General features: G+C 44.6%; 2 protein-coding genes across 2 annotated transcripts in view; one reads left to right on the forward strand and one right to left on the reverse strand.

The window, feature by feature from the left end:
• Positions 1 to 4,477: 4,477 nt before the first annotated feature.
• SLC7A9 (solute carrier family 7 member 9) overlaps positions 4,478 to 23,852 on the forward strand; it is a 33,119-nt gene continuing 13,744 nt past the window's right edge. Inside the window, exons 1-9 of the mRNA XM_082676166.1 lie at positions 4,478 to 4,555; positions 5,141 to 5,291; positions 6,795 to 6,942; positions 7,219 to 7,461; positions 7,896 to 8,021; positions 8,254 to 8,353; positions 9,116 to 9,160; positions 9,648 to 9,771; positions 10,614 to 10,717. Of these exons, the coding sequence (XP_082532292.1) occupies positions 5,205 to 5,291; positions 6,795 to 6,942; positions 7,219 to 7,461; positions 7,896 to 8,021; positions 8,254 to 8,353; positions 9,116 to 9,160; positions 9,648 to 9,771; positions 10,614 to 10,717 (977 nt within the window). The 5' untranslated portion in view covers positions 4,478 to 4,555; positions 5,141 to 5,204. The remainder of the gene's footprint in view (positions 4,556 to 5,140; positions 5,292 to 6,794; positions 6,943 to 7,218; positions 7,462 to 7,895; positions 8,022 to 8,253; positions 8,354 to 9,115; positions 9,161 to 9,647; positions 9,772 to 10,613; positions 10,718 to 23,852) is intronic.
• On the reverse strand, positions 14,867 to 17,184 carry LOC309836965 (NF-kappa-B-repressing factor-like; the record flags this gene model as incomplete). The annotated part of the gene is given in 3 exon segments (XM_082677206.1): positions 14,867 to 15,100; positions 15,104 to 15,882; positions 15,885 to 17,184. Coding segments are annotated over 3 exon segments (2,313 nt in total).

The following is a 23,852-nucleotide window of genomic DNA, read 5'->3' on the forward strand; positions in this document are numbered from 1 at the left end:
ATAAAATGTTATTAAAATTGATTTCACCTGGTTGTGGGTTTTGTTTTGTTTTTGTTGTTTTGTTTTTTGGTTTGGTTTACTTTTTTTTAAATATGGCCACTAGAAAACTTTAAATCCCATATGTGGCTCCCATTATATTTCCCTTGGACATTAAGAGAATGGGAAGAAGCTGAGGGGAAAGTCAAAGGGACTCTTCCCAACAAGGTGGAAATTTTTAAAGGGTTATTAATAAATAAGGTAAATAAGGCAAATACTGAAAGTGACAGAATAAGGAGGAATCAGAAAGAGTCGCAGGGCTCATCCCAGCAGGATGGAAATCTTTAGATGGTTATTTTATTTTATTTTATTTATTTTTTTTTTTTGCACTACGCGGGCCTCTCACTGCTGCAGCCTCTCCCGTTGCGGAGCACAGGCTCCGGACGCACAGGCCCAGCGGCCATGGCTCATGGGCCCTGCTGCTCTGCGGCATGTGGGATCTTCCCGGACCGGGGCACGAACCCGTGTCCCCTGCATCGGCAGGCGGACTCTCAACCACTGCGCCACCAGGGAAGCCCTAGAATCAGATTTGACGGACAGCTTTAAGGAGCTAAGATTGACTGTGGAGCCATAAAGGCCCTTGGAAAAACAGCCTGCTTCCTTGCTTACACAGTTCCCAACAGCCTTGCCAGGTGAGTAAGGAAGGTCACTTTCTGGCCTTCCTCCAGGATATTTGGGGGAACTTCAGGGTATTTGGGGGAACTTCAAGAAGAGAGGAATTCACCCGAATCTGTAGGTATTACAGGCGAGTCTGATGATGACTCCTTGACATGGCTTCTTAGCCTAAAGAGGCTATTAAAAGTTCAATCTGGAGGTTCCTTATGAAAAGTTCCAGCAAAGCAGATTTAAAACAGCCTATATGGTCAATTGCTATTCTTGCTGAACTTATGTAAATAATCAGGTCAAGTTTAATGAAACTAAACTTATTTTAAAACAAATGAATGTGACTTTGGCCATCTTTGGTAGAAATGAGAGTGACTTTAGAGAAAAAAAATATGCTTCAATAGAAACTATAATATCCAATACATATAAAGAACACATACAACTCAACAACCAAAAAAAAATCATCTAATTAAAAAATGGGCAGAGGTATCTGAATAGATATTTTTCCAAAGAAGATGATATACAGATTACTAACAGGTGCATGGAAAGATGCTCAACATCACTAATCATCAGGGAAATGCAAATCAAGACCACAGTCTCAGCTCACACCTATCAGAATGGCTATTATCCAAAAGACTAGAAATAACAAGTGTTTGCAAGGGTGTGGAAAAAAGGGAACCCTGTACATTGTTGGTGGGATGTAAATTGGTGCAGCCATTATGGAAAACGGTATGGAGATTAAAAATAGAACTATCATATGATCCAGAAATTCCACTTCTGGGTAAAAACACAAACTTGAAAAGATATCTGCACCACCATGTTCATTGCTGTATTTATGACAGCCAAGATGTGTCCAACCTAAGTGTCCATTAATGGATGAATAGATGAAGATGTGATATATATACACATATATACATATATATAATACAATATTATTCAGCCATAAAAAGAAGGAAATCTTTCCATTTATGACAACATGGATGGACTTTAACAGCATTATGCTATGTGAAATAAGTCAGAGAAAAACAAAGATGAATGCTCTCACTTGAATGTACCAACAGGATCCCTCCCCCCAGAAAACCCCCAAAACCAAATAAACAGAAAAACAAACAAAAAACCCAAAACCCAAACAAACCCAACTCAAGGATGTAGAGAACAGATTGGTGGTTGCCAGAGGTGAGGGGTGGGCAAAATGGGTGAAGGTGGTCAAAAGGTACAACTTCCAGTTCTAAAATAAATGTCTCAAGAGATGTGATGTACATCATGGTGACTATAGTTAATAATACTGTATTGTTGGAGACTTGCTAGGGAATAGATCTTTAAAGTTCTCGTCACAAGAAAAAGTATTTGTAACTATGTGTGGTGACAGGTATTAACTAGATTTATTGTGGTGATCATTTCACAATATATACAAATATCGAATCATTGTACACCTGAAACTAATACGTCAATTATATCTAAAAAAAATGATGGACAATTCTAAGGTAGAATTGCACTATTCCAATAGCTCTTGGATATATATAGATATTGTTTCCCAGATAAGAGTTTTTAAATTGTGCTTTCCTTGCTAATTGTTTTACAGTCAGACTGTAAATCCTTGACATTTAAAGACTTTGCACATTCCACTGACTCTTTATGAGTTCTTTCGGTTGGGATTTTGGTAGGTAAGTGAACGCCTGTTATATGGCCTTTTGGGTCCCCCGCAAAGCTCTGAACTACTGTCAGCAGCAGAGGGAAGGAATATAAGATGAGTAAACTTAGGAACAGAAGAAAGTTTGAAAACTTGAAGCCAGGCCTGGGACAAGTTTTAAGTGGTAAAGGAAGAGCTGGCATCTGTCCTGAAGGTTTGACTCTGACCCTGACTCAGAGGATAAAAGCCAAGAGGCTGTGGGGATATGGATTTACACTGCCGGGCTGAACGTGTCTTTATAAACCGTTACAGGACCAGGGAACCAAATACGTACCAAATATAAGACGATAAAATGCAGATGGTGTTACCATCTTCAAACTGCAAGCATCTGTGCAATTGGAAAAGGCACGGTTTGAAAGTGAAGGTCGGGACTTCCCTGGCAGTCCAGTGGTTAAGACTCCACGCTTCCACTGCAGGGGCTTGGGTTCGATCCCTGGTCGGGGAACTAAGATCCCACATGCCACGTGGCTCAGCCAAAAGAAGAAAAAAGAAAGTGAAGGTCAAGAGCTTTAGCAGAAACTTAAGAAGCAATGGAGTTGTATGAAAAAAAAAATAACATGAAACTTCCTAGGAAATTAACTGTGAGAGGGAATTGACTGCAAGGAGGTAAAACTTCAGCCATGTGGTAGAAGAGCTGGATGCACAATGAACCAAAGGTCCTAAAGAATTGGGGAAAAAACTGTGAAGACAAATCCACATTATTTTCCCTGAGGAGGGGAAAACCCTTATGATAATTGGTTGAACACTCACTCTGCTGGGGAAAAACAAAACAAGAAGAAACCACAGCTTCAAGAAAAGAAATGCACACCAAGGGCCAAAAATGAACTGAAGTCGATTTCTGACCCTCAGCAAGGATCCTCATGCCCAGATGTTCCAAACTCAGCATTTGACAGAGGCCCAAGAAGCCCACGGGATCCTCTGCATTAACAGAATGCTGATGCTTAATGCATAACCTTCTGCAGTTCTCACAGTTCTGTGAAGGGGAGTGCCAGCACTAGCCCATTTTACAGATTCAGAACTCAGTTCTTGGAGAGAGGCTAAGTAACTCTGAGACCACGTGGCTGGTGTGGGCTCACAGGACCCTCCAACTCCCCACTACCGCCACCACCCCACCCTGCTTTCCTCAGTGGTTTCTGTTAGAATATCAGCCCTCTGGGGCAACCTTGACCCAGGGAGCCTTCTGTAGGGCTCTGCAAGTACAGATGGGCCAGACCTACCTCTGAGTGCTGCACTGTTGGCAAATGCTTAAGGGGTGCCTCAAGCAAGCCTGGGGGCAGGTCCTGCCTCCGTGCTCTGGAGAGACAGCCCGTGAACGAGCACTCTGCTCGGGCTCTGGCCACGGCCGACAAGAGGATCAGGTGCCCTGATGAGCAGGCATGGCCCCATCAAGGGGGGCAGGTAACAAACTTCTACATCAGGACCCTGACTCTGGGAAAGCAGAGGTCCCCCACATTCTCAGTAGGCTCTAAGAGATGACCCTGAGAAATCTGCCCTCCTCCCAGGTCTGCCTGTCCCAAAGTGCTCCCACAGTAAACCTCAGTGACTCACCAACCCTGTCCTGTGACCTTTGGTCTCATCTGGATATCTGGGATGCTGTTAAATCTACCCCAGTGCAAAACTGCCGGAGGAGATGGGCGATAAGCAGCAGTGCTTCAGGCTGGGCTCTTCCGTCCCAGATGCGGTCTCAGCAGGGGCCGGACAAGCTTGGTCAGAACCAGTGGGAGGCAGACAGGCCAAGGACCTTGGAGGAAATTCCTCAGTGGAGGGGGGAAAGGGCTCCCCCCAACCTGTGAGTTAGGAGTGCAGCTACTGTTGGTGCCGCCTGCCTGGAGTTGTAAATAGAACCTATTAAGATAATAAAAGAGTAGGTTCCAAAGTTTATCTCCTCTGGTTCCAGTCTTTAGAGAGATTTCTCCTTATAGGATGTAGCTGATCTGGGGGGAATCTGGTTAATTTTAAAACAAACTGGTCTGGACACAAATGAGCAAAATAAAAACAGTTTGGAGAGAAACTGGCTGCTCGACCCTCCCTTTTTTGTGTGGTGTATCCAAGCTTCGTTGCTTAAAAAAAAAAAGGTGTTTAATAATTACCTTTATTGACCTCTGTACCTTGTGGCTTCCTTCTCTCCTGGGCACGAGACATGGCCATTCCTAGGGCACTACTGTGCAGAGGAAGGTGGTCAGCTGCCCTGGGCAGGTCCCTGGGCTCCTCGAGGTCAAGGAGAAGGTAAGGCCACCAGGTGATGGGAAGGCTGGCTGATCCCCTGGCCAGGGACCCGAGAGGGACTTCATCTGGAGAAAGGGAACAGGGAATGAGCACTAAGTAGTTCAGCCTTGAACGGATTTCCCTCAGCAACGTTCCTGGCATCACTCAATGAAAAACTGTCTATACCATGGATCTATTGTGTGAGGTACCTTAATTACTTGGGAAGTAATTATGAGAAAAGCCTTCCTTCTTCAGACTTGACTCCACTAAGGATATTCCAGTATGTTTTTAAATATTTCTTTTTAAAAGCCTTTGAAAAAATGAGGTTGGGCTGTAGAATGACTTCCAGGCGTGTCACTGCTGAGGGTTCGGGCACATAGGATAGGTGAGGGGGCACGGGGGTACCAGAGTAGTTTAGAAAAGAGCTTGGAACCCCAGTTGCCCAGGCTCTGAACGGCAGTCAAAATTTTGCTGGGACTGAGCAAATTATCCCTAAGGAGTCGACAGCTGCATTTCCCCCAAACTGTAGCTAATCATCTGCTCATAGAATCCGTTCCCACAACCCAGGTGCGACAGCTGAGCCCCCATTTGCATCTTGTCCGATAGAGCATTTGCTGAGTGAACACCCGTGTCCTCCTTGCAGCCTCCTAGAATTGGCAGCGGGTAGAAAATGGAAGAGACAAGCCTGAGAAAAAGGAGAGAGGATGAGAAGTCGATCCAGAGCATCGAACACAAGACCACAAATCTCCAAAAGGAGGTAAGGCCGTCCTTAGGGGCAGGCCCTTCCCAGGTCCAGCCACGGGGTGCACGGCCAAGTCCCCCCACCCCATCTCTGATCGAACAATTCCTTGTACTCACCTCTTTCTCTCTCGCCAGTGAACTCAGCATATTCTTGTGAGGTTAATACATGTGTGCTTCTGCGTGCTGGGTAAGCACCCGGAGGGGTGGCTGTTTGCTCAGACCAGTGGCCTTTTCCGGGATGGTCAGAGAGGACTTCTGATGTGGAGTCCCCTCTACAGCACCTTCACCAAATGTTGGCCCCTCTTATGTTTGAATAGCTCCAGTGATAGGGAAATCCTATTCCTTCTTTTTGTTTAACATCTTTATTGGAGTTTAACTGCTTTACAATGGTGTGTTAGTTTCTGCTTTATAACAAAGTGAATCGGCTATATATATACACATATCCCCATATCTCCTCCCTCTTGCGTCTCCCTCCCGCCCTCCCTATCCCATCCCTCTAGGTGGTCACAAAGCACGGAGCTGATCTCCCTGTGCTATGCGGCTGCTTCCCACTAGCTATCCATTTTACATTTGGTCCTTTATATAAGGACATGGGGAGGGGGAAGGGTAAGTTGGGACAAAGTGAGAGAGTGGCATGGACTTATATATACTGAATCAAACTATTTTATTCCTTTAAATTTTTTTTTCTTGATTTACGTATGATTTACATAGAGTGAAATGCACATCTCTTCAGTGTTCAGTTTGAAGTGTTTGACAAACTGGTCGCCCCAGAAAGTTCCCTCTTGCCCCTTTCCAGGAGGGCCCCACCCCCCCGAGTTCTGTCTCTGCAGAGTAATTTTCCCTGTTGTGGAACTTCATAGGACAGAATCATACAGGGTGTGTCTGAGCAGGGTCTCGTTGGTAGGAAGCTCATATTCTACAGAATGGCATGAGAGGAAGCTCACAGCCCCCGAGTGTTTCTGTCCCTGGAGACCTTGCTGCTCACCCCCTCACCCCCACTCCCCTGGCCAGGAGCCCCAAACCCTGACTTCACTCTTTGTCTGGGGGGAGAAGCTCCATTCTGCTCTGCCCACCTAAGAGGCGGGTCCCAAGGGCCTTTCCTGTTGGTGATTGGTTGTCAAATCAGCCTTTATTTACCATCTGGGCACCTTTGTCAAGGGTGGTAAGGGTTGGCGCATGGAACCTCAGCCGGGCCTATGAACCGTACTGGATGTGAACCCCGGGCAGTAACGGAATCTTTCTGTTCCTCTATTTTTTCCTCTGTAAAATGGGTATGATAATGGTGTACCCGACTCATGAGGCTGTTGTGAGGATTAATTGACTTACAAGCGAAGCCCCAGGAGCAGCTCCCTGGTGCTCCCCCTGCAACAGCACAGGGTGAAGGTGCCTGGGACACTGGGGGCTGCCCTGGCCACACCCAGAGTGGGAGGGAGGGAGGGAGGAAGAGGGCTGCGTCTGGGCCTCTTGAGCCCCACTGGGTGGCAGCACTAACTCTCCTCTCCCCTTCTCCACACCCGAGCTGGGCCTGTTCAGCGGCATCTGCATCATCGTGGGCACCATCATCGGCTCCGGGATTTTCATTTCCCCCAAGTCTGTGCTCAGCAACATGGAAGCCGTGGGACCCTGTCTCATCGTCTGGGCGGCTTGTGGGATTCTTGCGACACTGGGTAACAAAGATGCCCCGCCCTGAACACCTTCTGTTGAGTGTGGGGCTGCTGTGGGAGCTCTGTCTGTGCCTGGTCTTGCTGCTGCCTGGATGCCCTTCAATGCTTGTGCACAGATAGGTGTCAATCGGGCTTCACAGAATGTCCAATGGCCAGAGTTCAGGAGGAGAGGCACCGTGATGGGCTCCGGGAGCATGTCCCCCACGGGGGAGAGGGGTTCCTTCGACCAGGGCAATGCCTCACGAGGGGCCCGGGGCCCCCTTCCTCTCTGTATTCCAGGCGCTCTGTGCTTTGCAGAGCTTGGCACGATGATCACCAAGTCGGGGGGCGAGTACCCTTACCTGATGGAAGCCTTTGGCCCCATTCCTGCCTATCTCTTTTCCTGGACCAGCCTGTTCGTCATAAAGCCCTCGTCCTTTGCCATCATCTGTCTCAGCTTCTCTGAGTACGTTTCTGCGCCCTTCTACTCAGGCTGCAACCCTCCTCAAGTTGTCATTAAACTCCTGGCTGCCGCTGCCATCTGTGAGTACGTGTGTGAAACACTGGGCAGGGGTCAGAAGAGACCCGGCACGGATGGTGTGGGGAGACTCGGCTCCTGCACAGCCAGAAAGAGGCTGAGTGGGCCTGGAGGCGCTGGTGAGGAGCAGGGCCAGGTCTAGTCTTGGGCCCAAGCCTGATGCCCTTGGCCATCCAGTCCCTGCTCTGCGGGGCCATCGGAGCTGTCAGGGACGGCTGGCAGCAGGCTGTCCCACAGGGGCCCGGCTGCTTCTCCATTGCTCTTGGGGGGAGGCAGCCCGGCTGGATTTCAAAGGTGCATTTGAGGGATGTGGCGGTGGAGAGGGGAGGCTGGAGGGGTGGGCCTGGGAGTGGAAAGGAGACTCTTTCCAGGGCCTTAAGAAAGGAGGGAGATGTTGAGCCCACAGACACAGAATGTTGCCCACCTCTGACTTCCCCAGTGCTCATCACCACGGTGAACGCGCTGAGCGTGCGGCTGGGGAGCTACGTCCAGAACGTGTTCACAGCGACCAAGATGGTGATCGTGGTCGTCATCATCATCAGCGGAATTGTCCTCCTGGCCCAAGGTGACCTGTGGCTGGAGGGGAGTGTGATGCCACACAGCACAGACCATTTGGAAGTCTTGCTCCTAAGCGTATCCTTAAGGCAGGAATTCAACAGAAACAATCTTTCGTTCCCCGGTTTTTCAGCGTGTGTTTAATCACCTGAGGTCATTAGGCATCCCCTGCCTTCCCAGGTGATGCAAAGTCCCAGTCTGGTCAGCTGACACCCGCTTTTCACTGTCTGGCTTAATTACAGGAAATACGAGGAATTTTGAAAATTCCTTTGAGGGCACAAAGCTGTCTCTGGGAGCCATCGGTCTGGCGTTTTATAATGGACTCTGGGCGTATGATGGATGGTAAGATGGTACACGTCTGGCTGTGCGTTTCTTTAGGCTATTTTACTGAAACCCTGTGGAAAGCAACGACTTCTCCTTTTGGGGGTTTGGTGGGAGCCTGACATTTTACCTTTGCATCTCCCTTTCGTGAAGCACCCCACCCTTCACGCTTCTGTTCTCCTCGCACCCCAGAGACATTGAGGCCCCTGCCCCTTTCCCATTCGCTCACATGCCAGCAGCCCTTGACACAGTGTCCCGTGAGCCCGCAGTGGTGGGACCCTGTGCCAGAAGCTTCACCAGACACACACAGGCTCAGCCGGATTGGAGGCAGCAAGGGCTGCTAGGCACTGGACAAGGCAGATATTCAGTAGCGCTTGCAAACACTAGGTTTAGTCGGTGAGATTCTGTTTGTGTCCAGTGGCCATCCAGGACACTGGTCTTTCCCTCATGCAAAGCATCTGCAGGCTCCATTCCCTTTTCAGAAAAAGCATCTTCCATTTGTTTTCAAAGCACACTGGGGACTCATTGCTCCCAATAATTTTTGAAAAGTCACACAATTCCCATGGAGGGCAAAGACCTACCAACTGAAAGCTGTGCAGATCTCAGTAGTCTCACCACCACCAGGGCTCTCTCTGAAAGAAACTGCCCCGAAATTCCTACAAGGGGAATTTTCTCTGTGATGGAGTAGCTTAAATGAGACCTACATTTATTATTTTGTGTTTCATAATCTTAGCAAAGAAAGTCAAAGTTATGTTACTCACGTTACTTTTTTTTTCCCTCTAGGAATCAACTCAACTATATTACAGAAGAACTCAGAAACCCTTTCAGGTAAGAAAGCTGAGTCAGGGCAGGAGACAGTGGACAGGTGAGGGTATTTCTCTCCCCCAACCATAAAGTGGAGCTGCTCCCCCGTCATCACCCACCACCCCCTTCCACGCAGAGGATGGTTTCCTCATTTACACCCGTTAGAGCTTGGTTTTGTTTGGGGCAGTAGAATGGTTGCTAAGGGGAAGGAAGAACTCTAGCTTATTTTGCTTTATAACCAATTCAATTTTACTGCCCTGGAGTCTGAGAGAGGGAGAGTTCTTTCTCATTTGAAAATGTCACATGTCCCCACTGGGGCCCTGCTGTCCCACAAGCCCCCTGCTTCTGGGTGGGCCTCAGGAAGGGCAGCTGTGACCCCAGCCCACCCCAGGAGCAGGTGGAGTGCTGGCCGGGGCGGGTGGAAGAAAGGAGTAGACGAGGACAACAACCTTGTGAGTCTCTAACAGGATGCTCTGGTCTGACTGGGTCCCTGGGTCCCTGCCCCTCCCAGAAACCTGCCCCTGGCCATCATCATCGGGATCCCGCTGGTGACAGGGTGCTACATCCTCATGAACGTGTCCTACTTCACTGTGATGACAGCCACCGAGCTCCTGCAGTCCCAGGCTGTGGCCGTGGTGAGTGCCCAGGGTCTCTGCGGGAGGGTGCCTGGTGTGTGGGAAGGGGACAGGCAAGGGATAAGTGCTCAAGTTGAAAGGCCCTCACCGCGGGGGAGGGAAATAATCGTCTAGGAGACCAGACGCGGAGAGGGTGAGCAGGTTAGGGCAGTCCCAGCCACCCAGCTGAGGTTCCAGGCTGCCAGCAGGTGGCAGGTCCTGCTTTCCCAGCACACCCCGCCCGCGCCCCCCCCCGCCAACCGGGGAAGGCACAGAGTGTAGCTGCAGCAGGGTTGGACTTCACCAGGGTTGGGGCTTTGACAGGCAAGTGTAGGGGAGAGAAAGAGCAAAGGAGTCATTAAAAGAGGGAGTTATAATAATGGATTGTGGAATTCAAGCTGGGGGAGGAGGGAAGAGGACAGAGGGATGGGTGTGAGGGACAGGTGGAAAGGTGGGTGGGGTCCACGTGCTGGAGGAGGCCTTCGGAGCTGGAGCGGGACAGGAAATGAAACTAAAAACAGGCAATGATGTGACAAGGATGGGGAGCGTGGAGAGACGCAGCTTGTTGACGGGCCACTGACCGGAGAATAGGCGGCTCAGAGGGGAGGGAGACCAGGTCATTCCGAGGGAGGGAGAGGCAGGGGCGGCAGAGGTTGCTGAAACACTGCCAGGAAGAGGTGGAGAAGAGATGTCCATCACCATCCGCAGAGGAGGTCGTTTCCTCCCGACGGGCGCTCCACTGTGCCTCCCGGAGGTGTCCGGGAGCCCAGCTCAGCGGGGCCGCTGGGAGGGCACAGAAGCTTGCGGGGCCGGTGGCTCCTGGGGGCGCGCACGGTCTCAGGACGCACCCACTTCTCTCGCAGACGTTTGGCGACCGCGTCCTCTACCCCGCCTCGTGGGTCGTTCCACTCTTCGTGGCGTTTTCAACCCTCGGCGCCGCTAACGGGACGTGCTTTACGGCGGGCAGGTAGGGCGCGGCCCCCACCCCGGGGCGGAGCGCGCACAGGGCGGCGCCAGGCCTGAGTTGGGGTGATGGAGCCGAAAGCGTGCGCGGACCGGCGCGTGGCGCGGGCCCGCGGGCCCCGAGCGAGGGAGCGAGGGAGCGGGGACAATGCCGCCCGCCCCAGCGCAAGGCGGGGCTTCGCGACCCGGGTGAGCGAGGTTGACCCGTGGGACTTTTTACCGAATGAGCTTTCTTGAACATCTTCTCAGGTTAATAGATACACAGAGTCTAGATCAGGGATTGGTAAACTTAAAGGGCAGATAGGGAAGGTTTTAGGCTTGCAGCCCGTGTAAACCTGTCATGTTCTGTCTTTGCAGTAGAAAGGCCAAAAGCTGTGATTACGGTCCACTAAAACTTTATTTACATAAACAGGCAGTTTTCCAGCCCCTGCCGAGCCTCTGGACCCTATCCGGCGTAGAGACGGTTGCTTTGGAATCCCCTTTACGATGGAGCATAGTTTCACATCACCTCCACTCACGGGCTAGTTGGGGGTGGTTTTTATAAACACTGCGACAGGGGACATTCGTGAACACGTCTTTGCCCGGCTGTCCAGCGTTCTGAGTGGATAGAGTTCTGAGAGTGAAATTGCCAAACGTTAAGCACGTAGACGCTTAAAAAAAGAGAGAAATACATGCCGCAAAATCATTCCTTCGAACTTCACCTAATGCATAGATCAGTTCGGAGAGGACCACCATTTCAAAGTATTGATTCTTCCAATCTACTGGCATGGACTGGCTCCCCATTTATTTAGGTCTTTAATTTTTTTCAAAAAAATATTGTTTTGAGTAGCAGCTTTCAGTATACAGTATACAAATTCTTGCACATATTTTGTCAGATTTACTCTGAAATATTTCTTCATGCTATTGTAAATGGTATTTTCAAAAATGTAAACATTTTCAGTTTCTGATGGTTTGTTGCAGGTATATAGAAACACATTTTAAACAGCTCTACTGAGGAATAAATGCCATAAAGCTCGCTTTGTAATTCGACAATTCAGTGATTTTAGTAAATTTACAAAGCTGTGCAAACGTCATCACAATCCAATTCTAGAACATTTTCATCATTCCGAAAAGTTCCCTCAGGCCTAGTATAGTTAATCCCCTTCCCAGCTCCAGGTCTAGGCAACTACTGATCTGCTTCTCTTTCTATGACTTTGCTTTTTCTAGACATTTCATGTAAATGGAATGATACAGTATGACACTTGCATCTGGCTTCTTTCACTTAGCATATTATTTTTGAGGTTCCTCTGTGTCCTAGCAGGTATCAGTTCATTCATTTTAATTGCTGAATAGTACTCCATTTTATAGATGTATATTTCATTTACCCATTCACCAGCTGATGGACATTTGGACTGTTTCCAGTTTGGGCTATTGTGAGTAATGCTGCTGTGAGCATTCATGTACATATATGTCTCTCTCTTTTTTTTTAATGTTTAAGGGTGCTTTTATGGACATATACTCTTTTCACACAAATTCGATCGTGCATTGCATTTTGGTCTGCGATTTGCGTCTTCCTTGAATTAGCGATATATCATGAACATCCTTCCAGGTCCTCACATGTAGATCTTTTGCCTAGCAGATTCAAAAAAAAGTTGTCTAACATCAGTAATATCCAGGGAGACTGAGGAAAAAGATGCTCTCATCCACTGTTTATAGGGGATAAAAGCTTACATTTTGAAGGGAGAGAATGATGTACTCTCTGTTCTGAGGGAAAAAGGAAGATCTTACAGGGCATTTTCTCTAGTAGCAGCGGATTCTGTCACTAACACCATGTCCTCTCTCGTGAAAGAGGTGAATTCCGGTGAGTCCCTGGTTCCCTCTTATTTGTCTGCTCATTGCAGAAGGACCCATAACTTATGTTAGAGATCTCTGAAAAGGCTTTTCTAGCACAAATCCATGCCCGAAAACCCGGGTACCTTCACAGTGGACCTACCCCAAGTGCCGTGCGTGGCGACGTGTTAAGTATCTTCTGCTTGGGGGTATTTTCTCAGTAACAGAACACTTTTAATGCTACAGAAACAGAGTTGCCTTGAGTGCAGGCCTGGAGGACGCTCTTTCTTTACGAGTTCTATGGCCTATCCGCGGAAGGAAATTAGTCCGGATGAAGGTCCAGGGTGTCTTTGGGAACTCTGAGGGATGGCATTCCTACTCGTATCTCATTTGGTTCTGCTGCTAGTGATGGAGGGTCTCCTGCAGAGGCGGGGAGTGGCTGTGGCTCACTGCAGGGACAAGGGCACTGGCAGCAGAAGTTCTGGGAAGTGCTCCTTGGCATGAGCCCTCCCGGAGTCTGCCATTAGCCCCACCAAAGAGCCTGTCCATATATGTCTTTGTGTGGACATAAATGCTTTCATTTCTCTGGGGTAGATTCCTAGGGATAGAATTGCTGGGTCATATAGTAACTTTGTGATTAACTTTTAAAGAAACTGCTTAACTCTTTTCTAAGTGGTTGCTCCATTTTAATTTCTGTAAACAGTGCATGAGAGTTCCAGTTTCTCCACATTCTCACCAACACTTATATTTGTCTTTTGCTTAAAGTTATTCCACTGGGTATTAGTATGTCACTATGTTTTTTTGTTTTAATTAATTTATTTTTGGCTGCGTTGGGTCTTTGTTGCTGCATGCGGGCTTTTCTGTAGTCACGGTGAGTGGGGGCTACTCATCGTTGCAGTGCGCGGGCTTCTCATTGCGGACGGGCTCTAGAGCGCAGGCTCAGTAGTTGTGGCTCATGGGCTTAGTTGCTCCGTGGCAATGTGGGATCTTCCTGGACCAGGGCTCAGACCCATGTCCCCTGCATTGGCAGGCAGATTCTTAACCACTGCGCCACCAGGGAACCCCTGTCATTGTGGTTTTAATTTGCATTTCCCTAATGACTAATGATACTGAGCATGTTTTTGTGTGCTTATTAGCTATTCGTATACCTTCTGGTGAAATATCTATTCAAATCTTTTGTCCATTTAAAAAATTGGGTTTCCTTTTATCTTCTTACTGAGTTGTACATGTTCATCATATATTCTAGATACATCCTTTATCAGGTATCTGATTTGCACGTATTTTCTCCCAGTCTGTGCCTTGTATTCTCTTTTTTTTTTTTTTTTTTTGATCAACTTTGGCTCCTTTTTATTCAGGAAGCATACACTAATCCTTTTTATACAGTTTTTTTTACATTCCAGAAATAAGCGAAAATAGCAGTTTTAAATATGTTACAAAGTTGGCTTTGGGGGTTAAATAAGCTTTTTGAGAGAGGGACCAGCCCACTAACCTTTTCATCAAAGCACCAATGTATCTTCAGTCTTTTACCAAGCTCCACCACAGCTGTGGCCACCTTGGATGTGCTATACACCCAAATCATGTGAAAGCTATGACGGAGAGTTGCTGTGAGTCTCTCTGCAAGGCACCAAGAACAGACAGTTCCAGCTTCCTTTCTTCAGACTGAATCAAAGTTTTGGGAACTTTTCAATTGCTCTCTCAAGTAGTGCTCTCTCAGCATGAAGACTAGAATTTGTTAACACTCATATATCACAAGATACAGTATATCACTTCCAATATTCTGGAAACCACATGGTAGAAGTTATAAATAAATGAACACTAAAATTACTTTAACAAAGTTTTACATCATTTAGTTGGTAAGGACACTTACACGTACAGCACAATTTACTATTAAACATTCTATAACTGGCTTCACATAAAGATGAAAATAGATAATACAAAATGACCTGACATCGTCAGTTAAGTCTGGAGTTAAGACTGTAGTTTTATTGTAGTCAGTATCAACTTTACATATTGTTGCAAATTGCTGTGCTATGCCCTTTAAAATGGGAATTTCTTTCTCGGGGTGAAATTCCATTTGGATATGTGTTCTTACTTTGTACAAACTACGAAAATCTGAGGGACACAGCAATATCAAAGACACAAACAGTAACTGCACGATATTATCTGCTGGATTAAGCTAATACAAGTGGACAGAATTCTTCAAGTTCCAATATCTAATAAAGCACTATATGAAATGAACAAGGTGAAACATCTTAATGAATATACTCTGCAACCAGAACATGCAGCATTTCTTTAATTCACAAATCTGCCTCATTAGGCATTTACGAAATAAATTAGTAAGATCTCAATTCGCTTGAGGCATTACAAGCTCGTAACGCCCCACTTGGCCTTCCTGTTTGAGCTGGTCTAGTAAATCCTCCTTCCGTCTTTTTCTGCCTAGCACCAGGTACCTATCGTGGGCCACCGCATGAGACTTACTCTTAAGACCATACTTCTGCGCAATCTGATGTATTTGCTTCCGCTCATCATTAGTCAGCTCTGTAGAGAAGGTTAAATCCGTGTGGCTCTCCGAGAGGGCCTAGTTTCTGATGATCTGTTCAATATCTCCCTTGGCAATTTTATTTACCCTCCCTACATCAAGACCAAGCCCTGCCCGCTTATGACGCTCTTTGACAGAGATTGGCTCCCGAATGCCCTCACCAGATTTACCTAAACCACCACCCGTCCAACCCATCTTTCTCAGCAGCTGATTTCCAATGTTATCTTCTTTGATTTGTTGTTTGTAAGCCTCCTCTGCTGAGCGACCCTGAATTTCATTTCTTGAGATCACATCTTCAATAGCTCCTTTCTTCAAGTTGTTAAGGACAGTCGGCTGGGTCTTTTTGAGGGTTTTCACAGCTTCCCCAGCAGCTTCATATTTGACAGTTTTCTTCACTCCAACTGCTTCTGCAATGACTTCACTCTCTAGAATCACCTTGCATTTCCATCGGAGTCCTGTCATTCTTTCATAGACATATTCAACTGTCATTCGATTAAACGGAGCTGTGTCGTTCAGCGTGCACACAGGATTTGAAGAATTCTCATAAACTACAAGATCCTTTATATCTTTCTTCTTCCCAGATCCCCTGGGTGAAGAGCCTGTTTGGCATTGTGAACTTTTGACAGATGGGTAAGTGGGTTGTGTTTTCTGAAGGATTTTCAAAGCCTCAGCAGCAGCTGCATGTTTACTTGTTTTTTTGGTTCCATAACCTTCAGCTAAGCAGTGATCTTGCAAAAACACTCGACAATGCCATGTACAATTTGGCATCATCTCATATTTGTATTCAACAGACATTTTGTTGTATGAGGCAGAATTGTTAGGATACCAATCGCATCATTTGCATTTTCTATAAGGATAAAATTGGTCCAGTGTTTGGCAGAAGCATTAAAAATCGGCTGCCTGGAAGCCTCTTTAGCCAGCACCACCAGCTCTTCTGGTCGTTTCAGAGCTGGAGGGAATTCATATGAAGGCATGCCAATCTGACACACCACAAGGTCCTCTCCAATCGTGTGCTTGAATTTCCATCGGACAACCCTAACTTCAATACGTTTCTGCAAGAGTTTTACAGCTAGCTCAGTAGCTCGATTCCTGGAACCATTCTTGCTGCTAGCATAACCTGTAGTTAAGTAGATATTTTGGCATCTAACTTCACAAGCATAACCATCTGTTAGAAGTTTTTTATTTGGGGGGATGTCAGCAGGAGGGATTTCTTTTAAAGGAGTGTATATATATTCAGGATTTGTCTTACATGCCTGAATACAACGAGTTAACATATATGTGTAATTAATTTTATCAGATCCAGAAGTCATCTCTGGACTAGAAACGTTCTTCCAGATAGTTGCTGTTAATTTTTCAATAAAATACTGCTTCTCGGCTACCACTGACTCAGGAAATGTCTGTGACGGTGAAGGCTCAGGAGCTGACTGGCAGTTTGCCTGCTGTGATGTGCTGCTGGGGGCAGGGTTCCCACTGTCAAAATACATGTTGGCTGTTACAGGCTGGTCTTTTGTGAAAATAAATCCTGATGAATCACAATACTGAGAATTTCCACCTTGTATACTGAAAGAGTTTTGAGTATAATCTTGGTAGATGTCTCTTGGCATGCTGGCAAAATGTGTTTGTTCATTTACCTCTTTTGCTGGAGGGCCATAAGGATCTTCCTGTCTGTCTTCTTTTGAACTACTAGCTACAAAATGTACAGGCTCAAAACGAGGTCTCACATGGAATTTGGAACTGGCTTGCTTTTCAGGAGGATTTTGACCATCACATGTTGAGAGTTGACGTTTTTGACCTTTGGAAGGTTTGGACAGCATCAGATCATATGAAGGCATCTCCCCAATATCCATACCTTCAGCCATTTGGAGAATTTTTTCCATCAAGCGTGGGCTGTACCTGCAGCCCAGGAAAACGTGGTTGGTCCAGGCAGCGGAGAGCGCGAGGAGCTGGTCTAGGGCAGCGCCGGGATAGCTGTGCAGGTGCCGACAGATAAAGCTGCGTCGCAGAGCCCACTGCCGGTCACTTTCGTGGCTATAGCGCCACTGCTCCAGCACTGGCTCGGGCGGGGGCGGGGGCGGCGGCGGCGACAGGAAGTCGCCCCCCAACAGCAGACGTCTGCCAGCCATCTTCTCTGCCCCCAAGCAGGGACCCCAGGGATGAAGCAGACTCGCTACCAGGAGAGAGCGGGAGCGGAGGTCGGTGGGAGGGGCCGGGTGAGGAGGGGCGCACCGAGGCGCGAAGACCAACTCCCAGGGGACTGGAGTGCTTGCTTGACGGGCGACCGCTGAAGCGGTGAGCACGAGCTTGCGTCCCCGGCAACCCGGGAGCACGCCCGTTGCATTCCTCCAACTCGTGGAGGTGCAGGAGGAGGGCACCCGCCGCAGTCACACGCGCGCCCGGGAGGCCGAGCCAGGCCCCACGCTCCGCACCTCCGGCTACCCGCAGACTCACGCACTGCACTGGGAAGGAAAAAAAAAAAAAGACACCAGCACGCTTTGCTCTCCTTCCTCTAGTCTACCTACCCGCGTGCAGCCCCGAGGTTATGAGCTATTCTCATTTTCTTAGTGGTATTTTTGAACACCAAAGCTTTTAACTTTGACAAAGAGCAGTTTATCAGGTTTTGTTTTTTTTTCATGTGTCATGCTTTCGTTGTCATATCTGAGAACCTTTGCCCAACGCAAGGTCACAAAGATTTTCTCTTCTGTTTTATCTTAAATGTTTATCAGGTTTAGCTCTTACATTTAGGTATAGGATCCATTTTGAGTAGTTTTGTATAGTTATGTACCTGTGCAGCTTGGGGGTTGGCCAGGGACTTGTGCTATATTGAATTATGTTGGATATCATTTTTATGAGGTCAAATCTAAGATTTTTGCTTACTGGTTTTTGAGTTTTCTATCTCACATAAACAGACCTTCCTCTCTCCTTTCAAGAATGCCCACCTATGTTTTCTTCTAGCATTTTACTTTAGCTCTTTGACCAATCTAGAAAGCGTCTTGACGTGAGGCATAAATCTCACTTTTTTTCCCCAAACATTTACCTATTGTCCACCCTTTCTCCGACTGGTTTGAAATCCAGCATTATCATTCCAATGTACTTGATTCACTTTGTTTCACTGCTAAATATTTTCCTGTGCTATTATCTTACTTATTACATGTTTCACAGCTTCAGTAATGGAAAATCTGGTAGGACTGGTGCTCCCACATCAGACTTCTCCTTGCCTGTTTAGCATTCCAGATGCACTTACAGTAATTTTGTCCAGTTCCGAAAAGTCGTGCTTGCATCTTCAGTGCATGGAATTTATATATTGATTTGTGGAGAACTGATGGAATTTAAAGAGTGAATTCACAGCATCATCTTGAGTCTAAGTCTCCCCTCCATCTAGCAGTCCCTTTCCTCCCAGTTTCACTGACTTGTTCTGGGAATTAATACTATGTTTATATCTTTTCAAAGTTCAAAAAGTAGTTTTTAAAAATGAGTCTTTTGGGCCTGTGTATTCCTGACTTCTAATGTTATTGTATTGTACTCAGAGAGTGTGATCTTTACAATATTACTTCTTCAGAAGTTTTAAGATTTCCCTTGTGGCTTACTGCCATTTTTATAAGTGTTCCCATGGTCTTGAAAATAATGTGTATTCTACTAACTTCTAGGTTTTTATGTTATCATTAAGTTTGTACCTTGACTGTTCAAATCTTATGCTCTCACAGTGGTTTTGTCAAGCTTTGCCTCCTGTGTTTCATGGGCTCCTGTTTTTTTTAAATTTATTGAGGTATAGTTGATTTATAATATTATATGTCCCACGGGTAAAAGTCCCAGATGTACAACATAGTAATTAATTCACAATATTTAAAGATTATACTCCATTTATAGTTATTATAAAATATTGGCTATATTCCCTGTGCTGTACAGTAAGTATATCCTTGTAGCTTATTTTATACATTGTAGTCTGTACCTCTTAAACCCCTCCCCACTTTCCTCTCCCCACTGGTAACCACTAATTTGTTCTCTATATCTGTGAGTCTGTTTCTCTATATTTGTGAGTCTGTTTCTTTAAATTCACTAGTTTGTTTTATTTTTTAGATTCCACATATAAGTGACAACGTACAGTATTTGTCTTTCTCTGTATGACTTATTTCACTAGGCATAATACCTACCCTCCAGCTATATCCACATTGTTGCAAATAGAAAAATTTCATTCTTTATTATGGCTGAGTAGTATTCCATTGTGTATATGTGTGTGTGTGTGTGTGTGTGTGTGTGTGTGTATATCATACCTTCTTTATCTGTTCATCTGTTTATGGACACTTAGGTAGCTTCCATAGCTTGGCTGTTGTACATAGTGCTGCTATGAACATTGAAGTGCACGTATCTTTTTGAATGAAGTGTTTTTGTTTTCTTCAGATATATACCCAGGAGTGGAATTGTTGGGTCATATGATAATTCTATTTTTAGTTTTTAAAAAATATTTAATTAATTTATTTGGTTGCGCCAGGTCTTAGTTGCAGCACGTGGGCTCCTTAGTTGTGGCTAGCGGGCTCCTTAGTTGCGGCTTATGGGCTCCTTAGTTGCGACTTTCTGGCTCCTTAGTTGTGGCATGTGAACACTTAGTTGCAGCATGCATGTGGGATCTACTTCCCTGACCAGGGATCAAACCCAGGCCCCCTACACTGGGAGCATAGAGTCTTAACCACTGCACCACCAGGGAAGTCCCTCTATTTTTAGTTTTTTGAGGAACCTTCATACTGTTTTCCACAGTGGCTGCACCAGTTTTCATTCCCATCAACAATGTACAAGGGCTCCCTTTTCTCCACATCCTTGCCAACATTTGCTGTGGTCTTTTTGATGATAGCCATTCTGACAGGTTTGAGGTGATAGATATCTCATTGTGGTTTTGATTTGCATTTCTCTGATGATTAGTGATGTTGAACATCTTTTCATGTCTGTTGGCCATCTGTATGTCTTCTTTATAAAAATATCTATTCAGTTATTCTGCCCATTTTTTAATCAGATTGTTTGTTTTTATGACGTTGAGTTGTATGAGCTATTTATATATTTTGGATATTAACCCCTTATTGATCATATCATTTGCAAATATATTCTCCCATTCAGTGGGTTGTCTTTTTCTTTTGTCAGTGGTTTCATTGCTGTGCAAAAGCTTTTAAATTTAGTTCCCATTTGTTTATTTTTGCTTTTGTTTCCTTTTCCTTAGGGGACAGATCCAAAAAGATATTGCTACAATTTATGTCAAAGAGTGTTCTGCCTATGTTTTCTTCTAGGAGTTTTGCAGTTTCTGGTCTTACATTTAGGTATTTAATCCATTTTGAATCTGTTTTTGTATATGGTATGAGAAAATGTTCTAATTTCATTCTTTTACATGTAGCTGTCCAGTTTTCCCAGCACCATTTATTGAGGAGACTATCTTTTCTCCATTGCATATTCTTGCCTCCTATGTTGTAGATTAATTAACCATAAGCATGTGGATTTATTTCTTGGCTCTCTATTCTGTTCCATTGATCTGTGTGTCTGTTTTTGTGCCAGAACCATACTGTTTTAATAACTGTAGCTTTGTAGTATAGTCTAAAGTCAGGGAGTGTGGTATCTCCAGCTCTGTTCTTCTTTCTCAAGATCGTTTTGGCTATTTGGGGTCTTTTGTGTTTCCATACAAATTTAAAAATTATTCGTTCTAGTTCTGTGAAAAATGCCATTGGTATTTTGATAGGGATTGCATTGAATCTGTAGATTGCCTTGGGTAGTATGGTCATTTTAACAATATTAGTTATTCCAATCCATGAACATGGTGTATCTTTCCATCTGTTAGTGTTGTATTCAGTTTCTTTCATCTATGTCTTACAGTTTTCTGAGTATGGGTCTTTTACCTCCTTAGGTAAGTTTATTTCTAGGTGTGTTATTCTTTTTTAAAAATGCAATTGTAAATGCTGTTGTTTCCTTAATTTCTCTTTCCGATAGTTTGTTGTTAGTGTATAGAAATGCAACAGATTTCTGTATATTGACTTTGTATCTTGTAACTTTACCAAATTCACTGATGACTCTAGTAGTATTTATTTTTATTTTTATTTTGTAGTGTATTTAGGATTTTCTATGTATAGTATCATGTTGTCTGCAGACAGTCACTGTTTTACTTCTTCCTTTCCAATTTGGCTTCTCTTTCTTTCATTTTCTTTCTTTCTGTCTGACTGCTGTCGCTCGGACTTCCAATAACATGTTGAATAAAAGTGGCAAGAGTGGGCATCCTTGTCTTGTTACTGATCTTAGAGGAAATGTTTTCAGCTTTTCACTGTTGAGTATGATGTTAGCTGTGGGCTTATCATATATGGCCTTTATTATGTTGAGGTGTGTTTTCTCTCTACTCACTTTCTGGAGAGTTTTTGTCATAAGTGGTTGTTGAATTTTGTCAAAAGCTTTTTCTGCATCTATTGAGATAATAATATAGTTTTTATTCTTCAATTTGTTAATGTGATGTATCACACTGATTGATTTACAGATGCTGAACCATCCTTGCATCCCTGGGATAAATCCCACTTGATCATGGTATATGATCTTTCTAAAGTGTTGCTGAATTCAGTTTGCTTATATTTTGAGAATTTTTGCATCTATGTTCATCTATGTTCATCTATGTTCAGTGATATTGGCCTGTAATTTTCTTTTTTTGTGATATCTTTGTCTGGCTTTGGTATCAGGGTGATGCTAGCCTCATAGAATGAGTTCAGAAGCATTCCTCTGTATTTTTTGGAATTGTTTGAGAATGATAGGTGTTAGCTCTTCTCTAAACGTTTGGTAGAATTCACTTTTGAAGGCACTTGGTCCTGGACTTTTCTAAATTACTGATTCAATTTCATTACTGGTAATTGGTCTGTTCATATTTTCTATTTCTTCCTGATTCAGTCTTGGGAGATTGTACAGTTCTAGGAATTTGTCAGTTTGTACTTGGTTGTCCATTTTATTGGCATATACTTGTTCATAGTAATCTCTTATGATCCTTTGTATTTCTGTGGTGTCGCTGATAACTTTTCCTTTTTCAATTATGATGATATTGATTTGGGCCCTCTTTTTTTCTTGATGAATCTGGCTAAAGGTTTATTGAGTTTATCTTTTTAAAGAAATGGCTCTTAGTTTCACTGATCTTTTCCTTTTTTTAAATTTATTTATTTATTTATTTTTGGCTGCATTTTTGGGTCTTCGTTGCTGTGCCTGGGCTTTCTCTAGTTGCGGCGAGTGGGGGCTACTCTTCATTGAGGTGCACATGCTTCTCATTGCAGTGGCTCCTCTTGTTGCAGAGCATGGGCTCTAGGCATGCAGGCTTCAGTAGCTGTGGCATGCGGGCTCAGTAGTTGTGTCTTTCAGGCTCTAGAGCACAGACTCAGTAGTTGTGGCGCACGGGCTTAGTTGCTTCGCAGCATGTGGGATCTTCCTGGACCAGGGCTTGAACCCGTGTCCCCTACATTGGCAGGCGGATTCTTAACCACTGTGCCACCAGGGAAGTTCCTCATTGATCTTTTCTATTTTTCTTTTTTAATCTCTATTTCATTTATTTCTGCTCTGATATTTATGATTTCTTTCCTTCTACTACTAACTTTGGGTTTCATTTGTTATTTCTCTAGTCCTTTTAGGTGTAAAATTAAGTTGTCTGAGAGTCTTCTCATTTCCTGAGGTAGGCAGTATAAACTTCCCTCTTAGCACTGCTTTTGCTACATCTCATAGATTTTGGATCATTGTGTTTTCATTTTCATTTGTCTCCAGGTATTTTTCGATTTCCTCTTTGATTTCTTTAGTGATCCATTGGTTGTTTAGTAGCATATTGTTTAGCCTCCACGTGTTTATGTTTTTTTCAGTTTTTCTCTTGTAGTTGATTTGTCTCATAGCATTGTGGTCAGAAAAGATGCTCACTATGATTTCAATTTTCTTAAATTTACCAAGGCTTGTTTTGTGGCCTAGCATGTGATCACTCCTGGAGAACAGTGCATGTGCACCTGAAAAGAATGTGTATTGTGCTGTTTTGGGATGGAATGTTCTCTATATATTGTCCATATGGTCTAATGTGTCATTTAAGGCCAGTGTTTCCTTACCGATTTTCTGCCTGGATGATCCATCCATTGATGTAAGTGGGGTGTTTAAGTCCCCTACTATTATTGTGTTACTGTCATTTTCTCCTTTTATGTATGTTAATATTTGCTTTATATATCTAGGTGCTCCTATGTTGAGTGCACATTTATTTACAATTGTTATATCTTCTTGGATTTAGCCCTTGATTGTTATGTAATGTCCTTGTCTCTTGTAACAGTCTTTATTTTAAAGTCTATTTTGTCTGATACAAGTATTGCTACGCAGCTTTTGTTTTGATTTCCATTTGCATGGAATACCTTCTTCCATCCACTCACTTTCAATCTGTATCTTTAGATCTGAAGTGAGTCTCTTGTAGGCAGCATATATATGGGTCTTGTTTTTGTATCCATTCAGCTGTGTCTTTTGATTTGAGCATTTAGTCCATATACATTTAAAGCAATTATTGATATGTATGTTCTTATTGCCATTTTGTTATTCGTTTGGGGGGTGTTTTTGTAGGTCTTTTTTGTTCCTTCTTTTGTTCTCATCTCTTGTGATTAGATGACTATCTTTAGTGTTATGTTTTCATTCCTTTTTCTTTTTTATGTGTGTATCTAGTATAGATTTTTGGTTTGTATTTATGTGAAGTTTATATATAGCAAACTATATGATTGTTTTAAGTTGCTGATCTCTTAATTTCAAATGCATTTAACAACCCTGCATTTGTACATTCCTC

This window comes from Grampus griseus (assembly GCF_964374135.1).
Source record: "Grampus griseus genome assembly, chromosome: 19".
Classification (NCBI taxonomy): Eukaryota; Metazoa; Chordata; class Mammalia; order Artiodactyla; family Delphinidae; genus Grampus; species Grampus griseus.